General features: G+C 41.9%; 1 protein-coding gene across 2 annotated transcripts in view; it reads right to left on the bottom strand.

The window, feature by feature from the left end:
• Nucleotides 1–23,597, bottom strand: part of LOC122540028 (corticotropin-releasing hormone receptor 1-like) — a 366,881-nt gene that overhangs the window by 37,742 nt on the left and 305,542 nt on the right. For both annotated transcript variants that reach the window (XM_087977957.1, XM_087977956.1), the window contains exons 10-11: nucleotides 17,419–17,504; nucleotides 7,214–7,349 (exon numbers count right to left, since the gene is read on the bottom strand). In XM_087977957.1, the coding sequence (XP_087834083.1) occupies nucleotides 7,214–7,349; nucleotides 17,419–17,504 (222 nt within the window). The remainder of the gene's footprint in view (nucleotides 1–7,213; nucleotides 7,350–17,418; nucleotides 17,505–23,597) is intronic.

Below are 23,597 nucleotides of genomic sequence, written 5' to 3' on the forward strand. Positions count from 1 at the left end.
TGATCTACGTGAAGCATAATGGTCAATATCTTCTTGGTTTTCTTCTTATAAACTAGCAGAATTGAATTCTTCTTAACCGTCAGTCTAAAAGACTGGATTACAATTGTTGTGTTAATTTACAGACTTTTATCATATGCTACTATGGTTATGTCTAATTTTGAACTGATAAGACAACCATTGAAGATCCCTGTGTTTTCTACAAAATTGAAGCAATCCTTTTACAGATAACTTAAAGCAATGTGGTCTTAAATTGGCAGAGAATATATGAAAATATGGCTAACATAATCAACCTGACCACTTCCAAGGGGCTGTTGAATTTCTTTCAGACTTTGTCCGTATTCATGAGGGTAGATTCTTCAGAATGAATGCTAAATCCATTACCATCTCATGAGTCATGGGTTCTATTCCCACTATGGTAACTGATGGAATTAAATTTAGTCTGTGAATCTGGAGTACAAAGCTAGTCTTGACGACTGACAAATATTGTTGTAAAAACTCATTTAGTTCACAAATGTACTGTAGAATAGAAAATGTGCCATCTGCACCTGTTCTGACACATATAGAACTCCAGAAGCACAGAAAGGTGGTTGACTATTAACTCTGAAAAGGCGTTTAAGGGTTTTTTTTCATTCATTCACTCATGGGTTCTGGGCTTCGCTGTCTGATCAGCATTTATTGCCCATCTCTAGTTGCCCTAAAGAAAATAGTGATGAGCTTCTATCTTAAACCACTGTAGACAAGCAGGAGGCTAGAAGAACACAACAAGCCAGGCAGCATTAGGAGGTGAAGAAATCAACGTTTCGGGTGTAACCTTACTTCATGGCTGCTTGTCAACCTTGGATTCCAGTATCTGCAGCTTTTTTGTCACCATCTTAAACCACTGCATTCCATGTGTAGTAGATACACCGACAAGGTTCTTAAGGCATCATTGAGGATAGCGATCTTATGAAGCCTCTTCCACCATTGAGTTGTTTAATTGTTCACTACCATTCACGACTGGATGTAGCAAGACTCCAGAGCTTTGATCTGATCCATCAGTTCTGGGATTGCTTAGCTCAGTGTCTCGTTTACTGCTTGATGTTTAGCATGCAAGTAGTACTGCTTAGTAGCTTCACCAAGTTTATAGCTATGCCTGGTGCTGCTCCTAGCTATCCCTCCTGCACTCTCCACTGAACCAAGATTGATCCCCTGGCTTGATGGTATTGGTTGAGTGGGTCATTTGCCAGGTCATGACATTGCAGATTGTGTTGGAGTACAATTCTGCTGCCATTGATGGTTCATAGTGCCTTATGAATGCCCAGACTTGAGTTGCTTGATCTGTTCAAGGTATGTCCCATTTAGCACAGTGACAGTGGCACACAATACGATGGAGGGTATTCTCAATGTAAAGGGGGTCTTTGTCTCCACACGGACTGGTCTCTCTTCTGCCATGGACAGATTCTTCTGCAGCTGGCAGATTGGTAAGGATAAGGTCAGGTATGTTCTTCCCTCTGGTTCCTCATCACCTCCCACAGACTCAGTCTAGCAGCTCTGTCTGTTAGGACATGAACAGCTCAATCAGTAGCACTAATGTTGCTGTCACTGTGCCCTTGCTATCCTCCATTCTTCGTCCGAGTGCTGTTCAACATGAAGGACTACAGATTAATCGGTCAAGGGAGGAGGGCACATAGTAATGAGCAAGAGAGTTCTTTGCCCCATGTTCAACCTGAAGCCATGAGACTTCATAGAATCAATGTTGAGAACACCCGGTGCAACTCCCCCCTGACTGTATACCACTTTGTCCACATGTGTGCTGGGTCTGCCCTGCTGGTGGAACAGGGCATATTCAGGGACAGTGATGGTGCCTGTAAGGTGTGATTCCATGAGTATGATGATGTCAGGTTGTTGCTTGACTCATGGATAGGCACTTGGCAGTTAGTACAAAGAAGGGTGTGTCTGATCTTTGAATAGGATAAAAGACTGGTGCAACATTGAGGGCCGAAGGCCTATACTGTGCTGTATGTTCTATGTTCTATCTGTGAGACGGCTCTCTCAATTTTGGCACTAGTCTCAAGTTGGTATTCAGGAGAATTTTTAAGGGTCCACAATCCTGTTTTTGTTGTTGTCATTTCCAGTGTCTTGGACAACACTCGTTTGTCCATCTGGTTTTATTTCTTTATTGAGCCTTCATAGCAACTATTACAACTGAGTGACTTGCTAGGCCATTTCAGAGGCCTGTTGAGAGTCAACCACATTGCTGTGGCACTGGAGTCACATATAGGCTAGACCAGATTGGGAGAATAGAGATTTCATTTTATTGAATCATGTGGGTTTTTCCTGACAATCAACAATGGTTTCATGGTAACTGGTAGATTTTTAATTCCATATATTATTTATTCAATTGAAATTGTCTGTCGTGGGATTCAAAACCATCCCCAGATCATTTGCTAAGTTTCTGGATTGATAGTTGAGTGATGGCACTACCAGGCCATAGCCTTTCCCAATTAGAAATGGGAAACAAATGCTACCAAAGCACAAGCTGAAGAGAAAAAACATACATGCCACTTGTTCCCAAGTCTCTAATACTAATCATGCCACCATTAGCAGTTGTGTCAAGTTTCTTGGGTCCCAGTATCAGAATAAAGTAGCAGCTAGACTAAATCAGAAGCCTAGGCAGAAGTGGGTACTGCAGATGCTGGAGATTAGAGTCAAGACTAGAGTGGTGCTGGAAAAGCACAACAGGTCAAGCAGTATCTGAGGAGCAGGAAAGGTAAGGGGAGTTGCAGATAAAGACAGCGAGAGAGGGGTTGAGGGAGGGTGTTTTGGGTGGGGAGAGGGGTGGAGTGGTGAGGTAGTGATAGGGATACAGTCTGGTTGGCAGCTAGTAGCTGGAAGCAAGGATCAGTCGGTGGAATGGAAGGGATTAGGAGGGGCTGGAAAGGGAGTCGGCTGATGGGAAAGGAGGGTATTTGAAATTGGAGAACTCAGTGCCTACTTGCTGTTGTACTCTATGCACTTCTTAATAAAGGCAAGGATACTTAATGCTTTATTAACCTCTCTGTCCACCTTTCCTACTGTCTTCAATGTCTGTGTACATAAACGCCAGGTCTCTCTGCTCCTGTACAAAGAACAAAGAAAATTTACAGCCCAGGAACAGGCCTGACAGGCCTCCCAGCCTGAGCCGATCCAAATCCACTGCATAAACCTGTTGCCCAATTCCTAAGCAACTATATCCCTTGCTCCCTACCTTCTCATGTATCTGTACAGATGCATCTTAAATGAATCAACCGTGCCTGCCTCTACTACTGCTGCTGGCAACACGTTCCTGGCACCTACCACTCTCTGTGTGGAGTACTTGCCCTGTGTATCCCCCTTAAAATTTTCACCTTTCACCTTGAAAGCATGACCTCTCATTATTGAATCCTTTACCCTGGGAAAAAAACTTTTCTCTATCTACCCTGTCTGTACCCTTCATGATTTTGTGGACCTCAATCAGGTCCTCCACCCCCCCCACCCCCCGTCTCCTTTTTGCCTAATGAATACAATCCTTACTTACTCAACCTCTTGTCATAGCTAACACCATCCATACCAGGCAACATCCTCATAAACCTTCTCTGCACTCTCTCCAAAGCATCCACATCCTTTTGGTAATGTGGCGACCAGAACTGTACACAGTATTCAAAATGCGGTTGAACCAATGTCTTATACAATTTTAACATGACCTGCCAGCTGTTATACTCAATACCCTGTTTGATGAAGGCAAGAATACCATTTGCCTTCTTGACCACTCTATCCACCTGTGCAACAACCCTCAGGGGACAATGGACCTGAACTCCCAGATCTCTCTGCTCATCAACTTTTTTCAAGGCTCTTCTGTTTACTGTATAATTCGCTCTGGAATTAGACTTCCCAAAATGCATCGCCTCACATTTTCCCGGATTGAAATCCATCTGCCACTTCTCTGCCCAACTCCAGTCTATCTATATTCTCCTGTATTCTTTGACAGTCTCCTATGCTTTCTGCTACTCCACTAATCTTCGTGTCAACTGCAAACTTGCTGATCATACCAACAGTGCCCTCTTCCAGATCATTTATGCATATCAGAAAGAACAGTGGCCTCAACACTGACCCCTGTGGAACACCACTGGTCACCTTTCTTCATTTCAAGAAACTCCCTTCAACGATTATTCTCTGTCTCCTGTTGCTCAACCAGTTTTTTTATCCACCTAGCTAGAACACCCTGCACACCATATGACTTCATTTTCTCCATGGAAAACCTTATCAAACGCCTTACAGAAGTCCATGTATACAACATTCACAGCCCTTCCTTCATCTGTCAACTTGGTCACTTCCTCAAAGAATTCTATTAAGTTGGTGAGTCATGATCTCCCCCCCACAAAACCATGTTGTCTATCACTGGGAAGCCCATTCATTTCCAAATATGAATAGATTTTATCCCTCAGTACCTTCTTCAGCAACTTTCCCACCACTGACGTCAGGCTCAGTGGTTTGTAGTTACCCAGAATATCCCTATTGCCCTTCTTGTACAGGGGGACAACATGAGCAACCCTCCAGTCCTCTAGCACCTCATCTGCGTTTAAGGATGCTACAAAGATATCTGTTTGGGCCAGCTATTTCCTCTCTCGCCTCTCTCAGCAACCTGGGATAGATCTAAGAGCTAAGAGCAGCAAGGAGGGGACATGAAAGGTCCTTAGTTGGTAGGATTAGGGAAAACCCTAAGGCTTTCTATAGGTATGTCAGGAATAAAAGAATGACTAGGGTAGGAATAGGTCCAGTCAAGGATAGTAGTGGGAAGTTGCGTGTGGAGGCTGAAGAGATTGGGGAGACACTGAATGAATACTTTTTGTCAGTATTCAATCAGGAACAGGACATTGTTGTCAATGTGAATACTGAGTCACAATTAAGCAGAATGGATGGCTTTGAGGTATGTAGAGAAGAGGTGTTGGAAATTCTGGAAAGGGTGAAAATAGATAAATCCCCTGGGCCTGATGGCATTTATCCTAGGATTCTCTGGGAAGCAAGAGAGGAGATTGCAGAACCATTGGCCTTGATTTTTATGTCCTCGTTGTCTACAGGAGTAGTGCCAGAAGATTGGAGGCTAGCAAATGTGGTTCCCTTGTTCAAGAAGGGGAGTAGGGATAACCCTAGTAACTATAGGCCGGTGAGTCTCACTTCTGTTGTGGGCAAAATCTTAGAGAGAATTGTAAGGGATAGGATTTATGAACATCTGGATAGGAATAATGTGATCAAGGATAGTCAGCATGGTTTTGTGAAGGGCAGGTCGTGCCTCACAAACCTTATTGAATTCTTTGAGAAGGTGACTAAGGAGGTGGATGAGGGGAAAGCGGTAGATGTGGTGTATATGGATTTTAGTAAGGCATTTGATAAGGTTCCCCATGGTAGACTACTGCAAAAAATACGGAGGTATGGCATTGAGGGTGAGTTGGAGGTTTGGATTAGGAGTTGGCTGGCTGGAAGTAGTAGTTGATGGCAAAGGTTCATCTTGGAGTGCCGTCACTAGCGGTGTTCCGCAAGGATCTGTTTTGGGACCATTGCTGTTTGTCATTTTTATAAATGACCTGGAGGAGGGGTTAGAAGGTTGGGTGAGCAAGTTTGCGGATGATACGAAAGTCGGAGGAGTTGTAGACAGTGAGGAAGGATGTGGCAGGTTACAGCGGGATATAGATAAGCTGCAGAACTGGCAGAAAGGTGGCAAATGGAGTTCAATGTAGCTAAGTGTGAGGTGATTCACTTTGGTAAGAGTAACAAAAAGATGGGGTACTGGGCTAATGGTCAGATACTTGGTAGTGTGGATGAGCAGAGGGATCTTGGTGTCCATGTACACAGATCTTTGAAAGTTGCCACCCAGGTAAATAGTGGGTGAAGAAGGCATATGGCGTACTGGCTTTTATTGGTAGAGGAATTGAGTTCCGGAGTACTGAGGTCATGTTGCAGTTGTATAAGACTCTGGTGCGGCCGCATCTGGAGTATTGTGTGCAGTTTTGGTCGCCATACTATAGGAAGGATGTCGAGGCACTGGAACGGGTGCAGAGGAGGTTTACCAGGATGTTGCCTGGTATGGTAGAAAGATCGTATGAGGAAAGGCTGAGGCACTTGGGGTTGTTTTCATTGGAGAAAAGAAGGTTTAGGGGTGACTTGATAGAGGTGTACAAGACGATTAGGGGTTTAGATAGGGTCGACAGTGAGAATCTTTTGCCACGTATGGAGTCAGCTATTACAAGGGGGCATAGCTTTAAATTAAGGGGGGGTAGATATAGGACAGATGTTAGGGGTAGGTTCTTTACTCAGAGAGTCGTGAGATTATTGGAATGCCCTGCCAGTAGCAGTGGTGGACTCTCCCTCATTATGGGCATTTAAGCGGGCATTGGATAGGCATATGGAGGATAGTGGGCTAGTGTAGGTTAGGTGGGCTTGGATCGGCGCAACATCGAGGGCCGCAGGGCCTGTACTGCGCTGTATTCTTCTATGTTCTATGTTCTATCCCATCCAGTCCTGGGGATTTGTTCACCATTGTAACCTCTAGTCCACCTTAATAACCCAACACATCTTCCCTACTTATGTCAACGTGATCCAGAGTAAACAAACGTCTGTCTCTAATCTCAACATTCATCATGTCTCTCTCCTCAGTGAACACTGTACTCTCTTTGAAGTTGTATACCCTATATTATAGTGCCTTTTCAATGTTCTTCCAATCAAAGTGCATCATCTTACCACTTCTCTGCATTGAACCCCATCTGCATTCTATCCACCCACTCCTCCAACTTGTCAAAGTCCTCTTGTAAAACAGTATGCATGGTGCGTAAAGTCTATTTTGAAGGTGTCCACTTTGTGCATTATGCAAACAGGTCACAGCTAGTGAAGCCTGACCATGATTAGTGTGGAGTTATGCCACTGACGTGGGAAACTTGGGACTGGATTCGTTCGGCAAAGGGAGCTGAGTTGACCAGGATTTGTCTCATGATGTGCAATGGATGTCTGGGTATTTTATTACAGCTTCTTGTGCAATGAAGATTCCAGTGGATCCTGTCAATCTAATGTTGAATAACCTGACATCAAACAAAATTCAGAATTCTTTCAAATTTTTCTACATCTCTTTGGGAATCAAATATTGACAACAGGGTAGTTGCTGCACTGTCTAAGTGTAAATGTAGCAACACACAGCAAGACATGAATAGTGATCTTATTTATGTACCTGAAAGGATTGAAGGAATGAATTGAAGTAGATGAAGACGATCTGTGATATGTCATCCTCGCCAGGATTGACAAAGAACAGCATGTAGGTGATCCCAAGCAATGGCAACAGAACCAACGTAGCCTTCACTGCTTTCCTGTGGGAGGAAACACCAATCAGAATAAGAATAATGAGACCTCTGTTAGTGTGCTTGAACAAAGACTTCTTAGGATCTCCATTCATTAAAACTTTCCTTTGTTGCCATGCTACCAGAATGAGAGATTTAATGACTGCTCAATCCATACATGGTCACAGTAAGATGACAAGAGGAAAGGGGAGAAAACACACAAAATGATTCAAGGAACAAATGATAAGTATAAAAATATTTGTGCTCAGATGACTGCTGTAGGCATGCAATCAGTACTGGAGAAGTTGCAATGATTTCCTTGATTTCCTTTTATTTATAATTTCTGGTTTTCCTGCAATGCAGATTGTCCAATTGGGAAATCTCAGATTCCTCAGTTGATCTGGCTATTAATTCAGGTACATATATTACCATAGACTAACAGGCCTCACAGTTTTCTCTCCTTATATCTCAATGTGGCTGGAAATGTCACACAACTGCTGATTGACAACTCAGACACTGACCGACGTATACTGAGGGTTGGATTCAATGTAGGAACTGGCAAAGAGGGAAAGACATTCTTGTCACCTATTTTAAGTGAGGTCATATAATGCGCCAGTTAGTCACTTTATAGCAACAGGATCAAGACCTCTGGTGGCAGCGATCCAACTGCTAAGACCCTCTGGTCAAAGACGGGTTGTGCTACTGAGAGGGCAGTAACTGCTGGTGTTATGACACACATCCGAACACCTTACATGGGTAGTCATGTCATGCTGTCTTTAAGTGGGTGTTAATTATATTCTCAGGGGCCTCAATTCAAGGTAGCTTGGGAAAGTCTTCCATATAATATCCCACTACAGATTTAATTGGGTTTGGAGTGGCTAAACAGCACGGTCCTTACCTACCTGTTTGACAAGAACAGCTGTATTAGGGGCAGTAGTCAGTCAATCAGTCTCTCAATTATAGTCTGCCACTTACTCCGCAAGATCATGGCTGATTTGGTTATGGTCTCACAACGTTACTCTCCTGTCTTCCTCTCATAACCTTTGACTTCATTGATCAAAAATCCCTCTCATTCACCAGCCCAGCCTTCACTGCTCTCTGGGAAGAGAATTCCACAGAAATATGGCCATCAGGAAATAGAAAATTTCCCTTATACTCTGTCTGCAATGTGATACCCCTGACATCTCAGAGGCCACACAGTTGAGTCTCCTCAAGATCTTATATATTTCTATAATATCATCACTTATTCTTTTAACCTCCATTAGATAGGACTCAAATTGCTTCACCTTTCCTCCTAAGCTAACTCCTTCATCCCAGGAATTAGTTGAGTGAACATTTTCTGAACTGCTTCTAATGCAATTATGTACCTACATTTAATTGCACTAACAGTAAATGCCAACCATCCCTTTGTTTTCCTAATCATTTCTTTGTGATGAATGTACCAAAAGAAACTTAGGTCCCTTTGTACCATAGAATTCCCCAATCTCTCATCATTTAAATCATACACTGCTGTTTTATTCTTCCTATCAGAGTGAGTAAGTTCATATTTTCTCACATTATATTCCATTTGCCAAGTTGTTGCTCATTTTATTGACGGAATTCCTTGTGTGCCACACCAAAGCCCCACCCTCCCCTTCTAATGACCATTAACACCTGCCCCAAGTGTAATAGAACCTGTGGTAATTTTATTGGTCAGTACAGCCACCGACAGATTCACCCTGAGAGTAGAAGAGAGTCATCCTCATTGCAACAGACTGCTGATGATGATGACTTTCCTATGCATTCCTGTATCGATTACACACCCTATATTTCCTTGAAGCAGCCTGGGAACTAGGATATTTTTCAGGTTTATTTGCAGTCCCTTTTATTCATTGCAGAGCCAACAACTTGTCTCTGAATGTGGACAAGACAAAAGAGACGGTTGTTGACTTCAGGGGGACATGGAGTGACAACTCTTCGCTGGATATCGACAGCTCCCCCCATGGAAATCATGAAGAACAGCAAATGTCTTGGCGTACACCTGGCAGAGAATCTCACTTGGTCTTTCAACACCAGCTCCACAGCCAAGAAAGCCCAGCAGCATCTCTACTTTCTCCACAAGCTGAGGAAAGCCCACCTCATACTCATTATCTTCACCACATTCTACAGAGTGTTCATTGAGTGAACCCGAGCTGCTGCATCATTGCATGGTTTGGGAATTGCACTGTCTCGGATCATAATACTTTACAAAGGATAGTGAGGACAGCTGAGAAGATCATCAGGGTCTCTCTTCCTTCCATTAAAAACATTTAAACCACACACTGCATCCAAAAGGCTAAGAGCATTGTGGAAGACCCCACACACCCCTCACTCAAAATCTTCCTCCTCCTGCCATCTGACAGAAGATTTGGTCTCTCACGGCCAGACTGTGCAACAGTTTCTTCCCCAACCATCAGGCTCCTTAACACAGCATGATTGAACTCTGTCATATCGGAAATTCTTTGCACGGCTTTGTATTACTGCTAGAGAAATGTCTATCATTCATTCATTCTTCTCTTACACTGTAACTTGCGTATTTTGAATTTCTTATGCACTTTATGCCGTGTACGATTATGTTGTTTGTGCTGTCCATGTAGCACCCTCAGTCCTGGAGGAACACTGTTCTTGTTTTTTTCCTGATCAGTTGTTTATGGTAGAAATGACAAGTAAAAAGCTTCTCTCTCTCTCTTTCTGCATAATAACTCTTCACGATGAATGCACCAAAAACCTTAGATCCCTTTGCACCATAAATTCTGTAATCTCTCAACATTTAAATCATACACTGCTGTTTTATTCTTACTGTCGGAGTGGGTAAGTTCTTATTTTTTCACATGATATTTCATTCACCAAATTCCAGTAAAATTCCTTTGGACTCTTCCCAGGGCTTTGACATCCTACCTTAAATGAGTTGCCTCGAACAGACCACAGTATTCCACATGTCGTCTAATTATTTGTATAGGTGTAGCATCACTTCCTTGTTTTTATGCTCGCTGTCTCAATTTATAACACATAAACCTTCTTAATAACTATTTCAACTTTCCTGACCACCTTCAGAGAATCATAAATGAGAACCCTGAGGTACCTTGCTGTCCTCAAAGTTGTACCATTGAAGCTGTACTCTCCATGTCTTTTCTATCAAAACACATTATCGCACATTTGCCTGCAGTGAAATTAATCTAGGCAAAAGTGAGGACTGCAGATTACAGTCAAGAGAATGGTGTTGGAAATGCGCAGCAGGTCAGGCAGCATCCAAGGAGCAGAAGAATTGACATTTCGGGCAAAAGCCTGAAAAAGTCCAGATGAGGGGCTTTTGCCCAAAACATCAATTCTCCTGCTCCTCGGATGCTGCCTGACCTGCTGTGCTTTTGCAGCACCACACTCTCAAGTGAAATTAATCTGCCAGGGTTTGCTCATTTGGCCAACTTGACAACGTCCTCTGAAGTTGCTCAGCATCATCCCCACAATTCACTATTCTCCCTAGCTTTGTATCATCTGCAAATTTAGAGATTTTGCCGTCACTTCCAACTGATTCCCTGAGGAACACCACTTTCAATTCATCACTAATCTGAGAATTTCCCATCGATATTTACCATCTCTTTCTTATCTTTTAGTCAACTTCAAATCCATGCTGCCAAGGACACATTAATCCCAAACATTTCTTATTTGCTAACCAAGCTGCCATGTGGCTCCATATCAAATGCTTTCTGAAGTCCAAATATACAACATTCACAGCAGTTCCTTCATCTACTCTGTGTCACCTCACAAAGAACTCAGTCAAATTTTTCAGTCATGACCTTGCCTTGACAAAGCCACGTTGACTGTCTAGTACTATTTAATTTTCCTCTACATTTACCTTAACCTGTACTATAGCCTCCATCTTCTAGGAGAAAGTGAGGACTGCAGATGCTGGAGATCAGAGCTGAAAATGTGTTGCTGGAAAAGCGCAGCAGGTCAGGCAACATCCAAGGAGCAGGAGAATCGACGTTTTGGGCATGAGCCCTTCTTCAGGAATCAAGAAGGGCTCATGCCTGAAACGTCGATTCTCCTGCTTCTTGGATGCTGCCTGACCTGCTGCGCTTTTCCAGCAACACATTTTCAGCTATAGCCTCCATCTGCTTGCCCACTATTGACATTAGGCTGACTGGCTTGCAGATTCCTGGGTTATCTGTTGCCCCATTTTCTCATTATTGTCATCATTTTCTAATTTGGTAAAGACAGAAGCAAAGTACTCATTTAATACTTCTGTCAGATCTTTGCTTTAGTGAGCAGCTTACCCTGCTTCTTCCATACAGGCCCTACTCTATTCTTTGCTAATCTTTTACTCATAATATGTTTGAAGAACACTTTGTTGTTTGTTTTAGAGCATCCTGCCTTTCTTTCCTCATGCTTCTTCTTAGTCTTAATCTTTCTCCTGCATTTGAGATACTCATCCCAATTTCTATTGCTGTTAATATTCCAGTATGCATCATATGCCTCCTTTTCCTTCCCTATTTACTGACCAATATCCCGAGTTACTAAGGGTACGTCAGTGTTAGATACCACATATTTATTCCTCAAGGTTATGTACCTAGCTTGCATCCTATTCATTTCCCTTTTGAAATTGCCCCATTTTCCATCCACTGTTTTATCTGTCAAAAAGTGTTTCCGATAAACCTGCTCTAGTTCAACTTTTACATTCCCTAAAATTTTCCCTTTTCCAGTCCGGGATCTTAATTGACTGATTCATATCCTTTTCCAACTTAATATCAAACCTTAATATATTATGATTGCTATTCTCAAATCCCTCCCCATTCTGGTGTTCTCCACCTGGCCTGTCTCTTTTCCAAAGACCAGATTCAGCACGACTCCCTGCCTGGAAATGTATTTGTTCCAGAAGGCTCTCCTGCATACATTGCAGGGATTTCTCCCCTTCTGTGCCACACACTCTCCCTTCTCCTCAGTCTATCCTAGTGTAAGGTATAGGGTTAAAATTGTACAGAATAAGGGAACAGGTTTTGCTTCTGCAAAAGCTTGTATTATAAAATTAGACGTGCATGCAAATACTAAACAGTGAGAAGCGAAAACAGGTAGGATTTTCTATGACTAAAAAGGCAGAGCAATCATGGAGCAGGATGTACCAAGCATAGGAGACTAGGAGAAGCGAAAACAGGTAGAATTACGTATCAATAAAATTCGCTGCTTCAGAATTTGATTCGGACTGAAATTTATTAATATGTGAGTTTTGTTTCTCACACTAGGGTAAATGAAATCACTAACTATCACCCCCTACTCATCCTGCAGATTTCTATAATCTGCTTTCAAATGCTCTCTTGGACTTCCTCCCCACTATTTAGAAGTCTGTGATAAATACAGAAGGTCACTGGTCCCTTTCTGTTTCTCACCTCTGATCGTATAGATTTGAATTCAAGCATTTCATCTTGTTCAAGGACAATGATACTGCCTTTGAGTAAAACTTCTCCACCTCCTCCTTTTTTTTCCACCCTGCTTCGACAAATAGCCCTATAACCTGAGATGTTAAGTATCTAGTTCTATTCTGGCTTGAGCCATGTTTCTGTCAATGTTACTGTCATATCCTCCAGTGTAATTTCTGCTTCCAATTCCCCAATTTTGTTCACGATACTCCATGCATATACATAAATCTGATTTAACTCTGCCATTACCTCTTTCTTGCCCATTAGAAGGTGGCCATTTGTTCACTGTCAACACACATGCTTTCTTTCACTTCTTTTCCCCATTCCCCGTCTTCTCTTTTTTGCCTTGTCTGCTACTTCCAAAACTAGGCCCATTAGTCAATACAACCCTGGCCTACATGTATAAATCCACCCCCATGACACTATGTACTCTCTCAGCAAGGAAATTAGTTCCATTTCTGTTCAGGTGAAGCCCATGTCTTCTGAACAGCATTCTCCTTTCCCAAAAGTGATCTCAATGTCCCAAAAATCTAAAGCCCTCCCTTCCTCATCATCCTTCACAGCATATGCCTTGCCTCATCTGCCTTTACCTAAATAGTGAAGCTTGGGACACAAGCTTGAGGTAGTATTTCTGAGATTACCACCCTGGAGGTCTTGCATTTCAGCTGACTCCCTAGCCCACTAGCTCCTGCAAGTCCTCCAAGCTGCCTCTCCAAATGTTTCCGATATGAACCACGACCACTGGCTGTTCACCTCCCTTTCCAGAAGTTTACCAGCCATTCCATTATGTCCCAAACCTGTACACTGGCAGAAAACAGACTCACAAATCTCAATTGCAAACTTGACTGCCTGACCGTCGAATTATAGAGCCATTCACTACTACTGACTTTCTAATCTGCCTACCAGCTTCTGTATGGTGATGGCGTGCACGAGGGGGCATAGCTTTAAATTGAGGGATGATAGATATAGGACAGATATCAGAGGTAGTTTCTTTACTCAGAGAGTAGATTAGATTAGATTAGATTACTTACAGTGTGGAAACAGGTCCTTCGGCCCAACAAGTCCACACCGACCCGCCGAAGCACAACCCACCCATAACCCTACATTTACCCCTTCACCTAACACTACGGGCAATTTAGCATGGCCAATTCACCTGATTGGACATCTTTGGACTGTGGGAGGAAACCGGAGCACCCGGAGGAAACCCATGCAGACACTGGGAGAATGTGCAAACTCCACACAGTCAGTCATCTGAGGCAGGAATTGAACCCAGGTCTCTGGCGCTGTGAGGCAGCAGTGCCACCGTGCCGCCTAAAGTAGTAAGGGTATGGAATGCTTTGCCTGCAACGGTAGTAGATTCGGCAACTTTAAGTACATTTAAGTCGGCATTGGACAAGCATAGTGTAGGTTAGATGGGCTTCAGATTGGTATGACAGGTCGGCGCAACATTGAGGGCCGAAGGGCCTGTACTGTGCTGTAATGTTCTCTGTTCTGTCTCTTTTCCCAGAGTAGTCTCAAGCATCAGGGTTTTCCCTCAAGTCATCCACCCCCGAAGTCAGTCATGTTGCTCACTAAATAGGCATTTAAAATTTACCACCTGTTAGCTCCAAAGAATCGTACGTTTCCTGGATGGGCTGTCTTCTTTCCTTTTGGCAAATGGCCTCCCACTCACCTGCTATCTCTGCACTCCTCCTTGCGAGCTGATCACCATGTAGAATGACTATTACCTGATACGACTGTTCTAGAAACCTCTTTCCTTCTTGTATGGTGTGCAATGAAGACAGTCACTTCTCCGAATCAGTCACATGTTGTTCAAGGACTGTCACCACATTTATGCAGACATGACTGTGGATCCAAAATTTCTCAAGTTTTGCACTCCATCTGCATCACAAGCTTTCCCAGCACCCCAGCCATCTTTACTGCTCAAGATGATGTACACTGCTGAGGCTCTGCTGTTTCGAAGTCATAGACAAATTTGTTAACAGCTTCTCTCTCTCTTTTTTGATTCAAGGAAGGGAGGGAGTTGGGAAAACACTATAGTAATGTAATGTTTGAGGGTTCACTGTTCTTTGACACAGCATCCTGTGTGATCCCCTTCTCAGTCATGGTGAGGGAGCTGACATCTCCCAGAATACTCCCCGCTCCTTTCTCACTGCCACCCTCTGTTATCATTGCCAATGTTCAATGTGTTTCAATTTTAAAAATAATTAGCAGCACAGCCTTTTCTTTGACAAAAGTAAATGTTTAGCTTATACAAAATTGCTAACAGCACAGCTTTTTATGCTTTGAAAAATGTCACCTTCTTGTGGCACAGTCGTAGTATCCTTATCCCTGGACTCGGGGTTCTGGGTTCAAGTTCCACCTGCTCCAGAGGTGTGTAATAACATGTCAGAACAGGTGGATTTAAAAGATAGGCTAAATAAGTTTTAAAAAAAAGTTTTGGGTGATGGCCTAGTGTTATTATTGCACGGTTGTTAATCCAGAGACCTTGGTAATATCCTGGGGAGCCAGGTTTGAATCCTACCATGGCAGGTGGTGGAATTTGAATTCAATAAAAATCTGGAGTTAAGAGGCGAATTATGACCATAAATTAAATCCATCTGGTTCACTAATGCCCTTTAGGAAATGAAACTGCCATCCTTACCTGGTCTGGACTACATGTGACTCCAGACCCATGGTAATGTGGTTGACTTTTAACTGCACCTTGGGTTGGGCAATAAATGCTAGCCTAGCCAGCGATGCCCTCATCCCTTGAATGAATAAAAAACAGTAAGAGGTAAGTTTATTATCCAATCGATGGGAGTTAGATACATAAAATGATAAACTCGTATGCTAAAAGAAAAGACACAATGATTTAAAGTAAGGACAAAAAGTTACATATAAAAATGCGAATGAGTTTAGTCAATTGAGTCTATTGCTGCAGGTCGGACTTATTTTAAGATCATTTTTCTTGAAATTAAGGGATTGAAAAGAAAATCAGATTCAGCAGGTGCAACAACTTCCACAGTTGAATAGTTGAGGGCTGTTTCCAGACATGGACTGAGCCAAACAGATCCTGCGAGTGTGTGCAGGTTCTCTGTTTCACTTTGAATACACTGTTGGCTGTGATTGTTGGTGACTTAGATCAGTAGAGCAGCTGTCCTTGGGCTGAATATAGCTTACATCATTGGAAGTATTCTATAAGTCGGTTAGCTAGTCAATCACATTCCCACCCAGACCCCAACTCACCGCTGTAATACGAAAGGCTCTGATTTCAACATGCCTAAAGCTTAACTGACTGCAACGTTTGGTCATAAAACGGATGGCATGGGCAGGTAGACAGGAATAGGATTCATATTTTTCCAAAAGGGTGAAAAGAGGTGGGTGGGCGTTTTGCTGTAAACATACATCTTAAGCTCCCACTTCTGGCTGAAAGTGTTTAATCTCCCTGGAATTGTACTTGAGTTTGTGGGAAGTAGGGTAACATTTTCCAATCTGCAAGGTTAGTTCCAGGCAAGAGGTCACACCTGGATGGGCAAACTTGAAATTGCACCCACCAACCAGTAACAAGCTCATTCATTTCGTGAATTTTTATTAATGCTTCTTCAATACGTCTTCCAGTTAGGTCTTTGAATATAACTCTGGAAATTGTCCTGCATCAGCATGGAAAGTCCTTAATCAACATCCACAACACTTGGTAGTCTCGAACCCAGCTCCTTCACTTTCTTCTCTTCCTAAACATATATTTTTAGCTCCATTTCTTGAGCTAGTCTTGCTTATTCCTCCTTTTCTTTGAGTTCCTTTCTTGCCCTGAAACACTAATTCCTTTTCTCTTTCTCAGGATTGTCTTCCTTCCCTTTCTCTCTGAGCCTTAAATTTCAGTTCAACTTACATAAGTGAAAAGTAATAAAGTTATTTGCCAAAATCCAGACACAAATATTTAAAGGGTGAAAGTTGCATATGAAGATAAAAATTAGATCAATCACTATTATCGTTGGAGGCCTGCTTTGCTGAAAGATTCCGTTTCCGAAATAAAAGAGTTGAAAACTTATAGTCAGGTTCAGGAGCTGTGATGGATTAGCAATCCATCCTCCATACAGTATATACCTCTGTAGACATGAATGTTTATTTTGTGAAGTAACCTTTGATGTGGCACTTTCTGGGGACATTTAGTTAGGTGAATGAATTCTTAAGCAAAATGGATAAAGGAGAACCTGTAGATGTAGCTCACTTAGATTTCCAAAAAGACATTTAAGAATTCATTCACCTAACTAAATGTCCCCTACCACTAAACTAACCATGGGAGGAGACATTAAATTCCACTCTCAGGTTCACAATGATACTGTCACCATGACAGAAGCTGACATGATTACTGACAATGATGCAGACTCACACACATATGTTCTCATGGACTGACAAACGTGGACACAAAAATATCTGACACTACTGTGCTCACTATTGTTAAGCCGATGGGATATTTTTTCCTATTTTATATTTCCCTGAATACAATAAACCTTTCATTTGTTTTAATTGCCATGAGTGATTTATTAAAATGTATAGCCCCTTATAAATGCATATTAGTTAGACTGACTTTTGTACAGTTGAGCAGCAACTTTCGGAGTTAACAGGAACATTGCCCAGAATTCCATTCTCCGGTTTTCCATGATACCGTTGCTTTTTTTGCCATTTACCTGTACTGCATGGTTTCGGAGGTAGTGGATGCACGTAGTTTTGTCATCAAGATCCTCACAATGTTAAAAAGAAAGATGAAGTTAATCTGAGAATGAAAAAGAATTAAAGACCCCTTAAGAAGAAACAATAGAAAAGGATACTTTTTGAAGGAAGTCACAAAATGCATTCATGTCACACAATCAGGGGAGCCTATCAATCGGCACTGTGCCTTCTAACTCCACAAAATACATTTTAGAGAAATTACTGCTCTTTTGTTGTTAATTGGAAGATTTGAGAGAAAATTACAGTCAACTCTTCAACCCTAAGATGTAACACCTAGTCAGATTCTCAATGACAACTCCTACCAAATGCAGGAACCCTTCTGTGGGAACATACTCTGAGAAATATCAAACATCTGACAAGATAGACAGAATCTGTGAACATCATCCTTTATCACTGAGGTGGGGGGGTCTTTTCTACTTCCACTCCTCCACTGGCCACAGCAACTTTTAAATGCATCCAGGTAGTGATATAGCCAATTATATAGATTGCATCAGGTTCAGTATAAATAACAATCCATTAGTCATCAACAAATAATTAGTTTATCACCACTAACAAATTTACTTAAACAAAGATGCAAAGATTATTGAAAAACAGTTTAGATTATGCAAGTTTATATATCTACCCTTTTAAAATAGAATGAACGCAAGCATACACATGTCTAATGACACACCAAAAAAACCAGCAGAGTTTCTCTTTAAAGTACTCTTTAAAGTAAATTGTTAAACTCATTAAAAAAGGATAAATCATGGATTGTGTCAATTCTGATGTGTTCTGGTTCTGTAGATATTTTGTACCCCAGCTGGTCACACTGCTGTCTTTTTCTAGAACTGCTGTAGATAGCTGAATTCCCTCTACTTCAAGGTAGATTACAATAAACCCTTTCCAGAAATCCTCCACGAGGAATGAAAATGGCTTCTGTGGGTTCTCAGCTTTCAGGAGTGTAGTTGCAAAGAAGGAGAGAATGGGAAATGGGCTGTTGCTATTCAGGCAGGTCAAAAATAAAATGTGATATCCTCATCCCACTCCCAAAGTGGATCATGTGGCCTTTGTCTGAAAGTTCTCCATACTGTATGGTTCCAGCTGAGCTCGCTGATCACTGAAATTGCAATATTGCTGCTGTTGTATCCAGTGTCTTTTTCTTAGCAAAGTGTTATTTGTTTAGAAGTTTGAAATATATTTATAAATGAAACATTGTTAACTTTATCTTCGCTGAGCATTTATTTAGAAACAATAAAATTCATTCTACTTTTGGGAAATATTTTCTTCAAAATATGGTGCTTGGTGAAAGATAATAACTTCAATTCAACATTCAAATAATGCTCAATCTAGAAGATTTATGTGAGCCCACCAGATTATGAGATTGGCTTATGTTGTGAGTCTCTGCATGAGGTTAAGTTTTCAGAAATGGAATGCATAGCAAGATTACCTCAAATGACTAGCTATTGACAATATTTGTGCTTTTTAATAGGATGCTTTCAGCTAGAGAAAATGTGTTGTCGGCAAAGTTTTCTTCATTCAGTTAGATTACAAATGATCAAAACATTTTTGGACAATGAGAAGCCACCAGCAATAATGACAAGTTGTGTGGATTCTAATCACATCAGGTCCCTCCCTTCTTGATCAATCACCTGAGTGAATGAGACTGTAGCAGGAGTGATTAAGCTATCCTGGACTCAGATCACAAATTCAAATTCCAGGCACTAGCACACTGAGAAATCTGTAATTCACAAATAGTGCAGGAATAAAATCTATTGAGTTTCTGTCACTGGGTTTAGTCTATGACACTGCCTATAACTTGAATACTGCACATTCTGAAACCTACACAAAGTATCGAGTTATTAAAAAAATCTTTCACATCAAGGAATGTGAGTTATGTCACAAACATATTAAATAGCCTTGAGCAAGGGAGTGAGGGCTGAATATTTATGAAATCACCACCATGATTCATTTTCAACAACAATTTCTGTTTATATGGCACATGTAATACAGTAGGCAGCCTCAAGATACTTCAATGGAGAATTTATAAAACAAGATTTGACGCTGAACGACATCAAGAAATATTAAGACTGAAAACCAAAAATGTGGATAAAGTGACAGTTTTTAAATGGCAAGTCTTGAAGGTGATCTGGCAGGTGGAGAGACTCAATGAAGAAATTATAGATTTTACTGTCTCAAGCAGCAAAAAAAAACAGCCACCAATGATGTAGTAACTCAAAATGAGAATTGTTCAGAAGCAAAATTTGGAAGAAGGCTGTTTTCTTGCAAGGATTGTGGTGCTTGAGGCAATTACAGAGATGGAGGGAGCAAAGTCACGAGGAATTTTAAAATGGATAACAATTTTAAAACTTAGGCATAGTTTAACCTAGAGGCAACATAGTACAGTCAAATCCACAGGTACAAAAGCACAAATTAAGGTTTCTGCTGTAGATGAGGTGAGATACAAACAAGATTGATTAAAGTCATGGGGGTGAAAATAGGCAGTCTTAGTGAAGGCTATAAATAACCAGGCAAAAGCTCAGCTTGGGATCAAGTGCAATCTCTCGATGGTGAATACATTGATTTACTGGCAACTGTTGATCAGCGAGAAAGACAGTGTATGACACTAAAGAGCAGATTTGAGGTGGAGACTCAATTAAATGGTTTCAGTTGTTCCAATATTTATTTGGAGCAAATTTCCACTCATCCAGTATAGTTAGTTCTGTATAACGCACGTTTCTTTCACGTGAATTAGCTTAACATAATTGAGGAATTTAGACCATTATTTGCAGAATGCAAACTTTCTTTACCTTCACTGGCTATAATGTGATTCAGGCCCCTTTAGTTTAAATGGTGTGGCTATTGCACGATTTTCTCATAATGCGAGATCGCACAAGAACAAAACAATCGCATTATATCAGAACCGACTGTACTGGATATCGGAGAAGCAGTCTGATGATTTAAGGGCAAGAAAGGGTTGAGAGAGATGGAGGTGTGGTAGAGCTGGTTGTCCTCAATAATATTTGGAAATTGTTATTATGGTTTTAGCTGGTGCAATTGAGGGAGAGGACGTAGAGAACAAGCAGCATGGAGGATCTTAAGATAGAACATCTAGAAGCTCTAGTTGAAAACGTTTGTGAGTGGGAAGAGAAGCCTTGTAGGTAATCCTCTGGCTACAACCAGATAGATAAGCATGTAACCAGTAAATGCAGTACTAATCAGCTGAACAGCAGTGGAACAGCATTGAAGGAGGATGGTGTAGAGTAAAGAGAATTTTACTTCGACTGTAAGTGTAGCTGTTGAGCATGTGCAAAAAGAGCTAAACATTGTGAGTCAGATCACATGGGACTGGGACCTGGATCCAGAGGGTTCTGGGTAGCATGTTCTCTCACCATTCTCTGTGTACAGTTAGGTTCAATATAATCATTTGCTGATTATTCATGATAATTCAGATCTTGCACTACTGTATGGTGGCAATGGTTACTAGACCCATTGAACCAAAGCAAGCTGTCAAAAAGTCTGAAGTGAAACCCAGTACATTGAAATGGCAGAAAAAAGTCAACCCAACAATTAGGCACAGGTGATAGGGAAAGACCTAACACACTGCTGAGTAATAGACTTCTGGATACCAAACTACAGAACGGGAAAAGATTTTGCAGAACTGAAGAAAACAGTAGAGAAGATCCACAGCTGAGTATGTGGTAAGCGACAATCAACTGACCATAGTGAGTACAGAGGTAGAAAAGAAGCAAATGTTCAGAATGTATGCAGGGGGCAAGCATAGAATGGGAGGGCACAGTTGAAAACACAATGGAACTCATCTGATAGGAATGAGAGTCACACGTGCAGAGAGAAATCATGGCACAGCTGTATTGGCACTTCAGAAAATGAAACACAGACCAGTGGTCTGAGGGAATCCCAGTAGTTAGGAACATATTGAGGAGCAGGAATATGGCAAACCAGGAATATGACAAACCACAGGAAAACTAGTTTTAGATTAGATACCAGAGTAGACATACCAATCCTTTTGAATACCACGCCATGGCTAAGGTCAACAATTCTCAAAATACCTTCTATTCAGCTTTGGAGCTTAGGAGGTATCAAATTCAAAGTGAGGGGCCAGAGATGTGCTTGAATTTGGATGGCACAATAGCTTAGTGGTTGGCATTACTGCCTCATGGCACCAGGGACCCAAGTTCAATTCCAGCCGCGGGGAACTATCTGTGTGGAGTTGGAAAATTCTCCCTGCATCTGTATAAGTTACCTCCGGGTGCTCTAGTTTCCTCCCACAGGAAAGATTTGCACATGCTCAACAGTTACACTTACAGTCGAAGTAAAATTCTCTTTACTCTGCACCATCCTCCTTCAACGCTTTTCCACTGCTGTTCAGCTGATTAGTACTGCATTTACTAGTTACATGCTTATCCAACTGGTTGCAGCCAGAGGATCACCTACAATGCTTCTCTTCCCACTCATAAACATTTTCAGCTAGAGTTTCTTGATGTTCTATCTTAAGATCATCCGTGCTGCTTGTTCTCTACATTCTCTCCCACAAAGATGTGCAGGTTAGGGACTACAATGTTGTGGCCATCACGGAAACGTGGTTAGAAGAGGGACAGGAATGGTTGTTGGAGGTTCCTGGTTACAGATGTTTCAGTAAGATTAGGGAGGTTGGTAAAAAAGGAGGGGATGTGGCGTTGCTAATTAGAAATGGTATAATGGCTGCAGAAAGGCAGTTCGAGGGGGATCTGCCTTTGGAGGTAGTATGGGCTGAAGTCAGAAATAGGAAAGGAGCATTCAGCTTGTTGGGTGTTTACTATAGGCCCCCCCAATAGCAGCAGAGATGTGGAGAAACAGATTGGGAAACAGATTTTGGAAAGGTGAAGAAGCCACAGGGTAGTATTCATGGGCGATTTCAACTTCCCAAATATTGATTGGAAGATCTTTAAATCAAATAGATTGGATGGGGCGGTGTTTGTGCAGTGTATCCAGGAAGCTTTTCTAACTCAGTACGTAGATTGTCCGACCAGAGGGGAGGCCATATTGGATTTGGTACTTGGTAACGAACCGGGACAAGTGATGGGCTTGTTATGGGTGAGCATTTTGCTTGATGGTGACCACAATTCTGTGACTTTCACCTTGGTTATGGAGAGAGATAGGTCCGTGCAACAGGGTAGGTTTTACAATTGGGGGAAGGGTAAATACGATGCTGCAAGACAGGATCTGAGGAGCATAAGTTGGGAGCATAGGCTGTCAGGGAAGGATGTCATTGAAATGTGGAACTTTTTCAAGGAACAGATACGACGTGTCCTTGATATGTATGTACCTGTCAGGCAGGAAAGAGATGGTTGACGAGGGAGGTTGAATGTCTTGTAAGGAGGAAGAAGGAGGCTTACATAACGTTGAGGAAACAAGGTTCAGACAGAGCGTTGGAGGGATACAGGATAGCCAGGAGAGAGCTGAAGAAAGGGATTAGGACAGCTAAGAGAGGGCGTGAAAAATCTTTGGCAGGTAGGATCAAGGATAACCCCAAGGCCTTTTATGCGTATGTGAGAAACATGAGAATGACACGAACGAGGATAGGTCTGATCAAGGATAGTAGTGGGAGACTGTGTATTGAGTTGGAAGAGATAGGAGAGGTCTTGAATGAGTATTTTTCTTCATTATTTACAAATGAGAGGGACCGTATTGTTGAAGAGGAGAGTATGAAACGGACAGGTAAGCTAGAGGAGGTACTTGTTAGAAAGGAAGATGTGTTGGGCATTTTGAAAAACTTGAGGATAGACAAGTCCCCCGAGCATGACGGGATATATCCTAGGATTATGTGGGAAGCAAGAGAGGAAATTGCAGAGCCGTTGGCAATGATCTTTTCGTCTTCACTGTCAATTGGGGTGGTACCAGGGGACTGGAGAGTGGTGAATGTTGTGCCCCTGTTCAAAAAAGGGAATAGGGATAACCCCGGGAATTACAGGCCAGTTAGTCTTACTTCGGTGGTAGGCAAAGTAATGGAAAGGGTACTGAGGGATAGGATTTATGAGTATCTGGAAAGACACTGCTTGACTAGGGACAGCCAGCACGGATTTGTGAGCGGTAGGTCTTGCCTTACAAGTCTTATTGAATTCTTTGAGGAGGTGACCAAGCATGTGGATGAGGGTAGAGC

This window comes from Chiloscyllium plagiosum, unplaced genomic scaffold (assembly GCF_037043375.1).
Source record: "Chiloscyllium plagiosum isolate Xiang-an unplaced genomic scaffold, Cpla_swu_hap1 HiC_scaffold_32, whole genome shotgun sequence".
In the NCBI taxonomy this organism is placed as follows: domain Eukaryota; kingdom Metazoa; phylum Chordata; class Chondrichthyes; order Orectolobiformes; family Hemiscylliidae; genus Chiloscyllium; species Chiloscyllium plagiosum.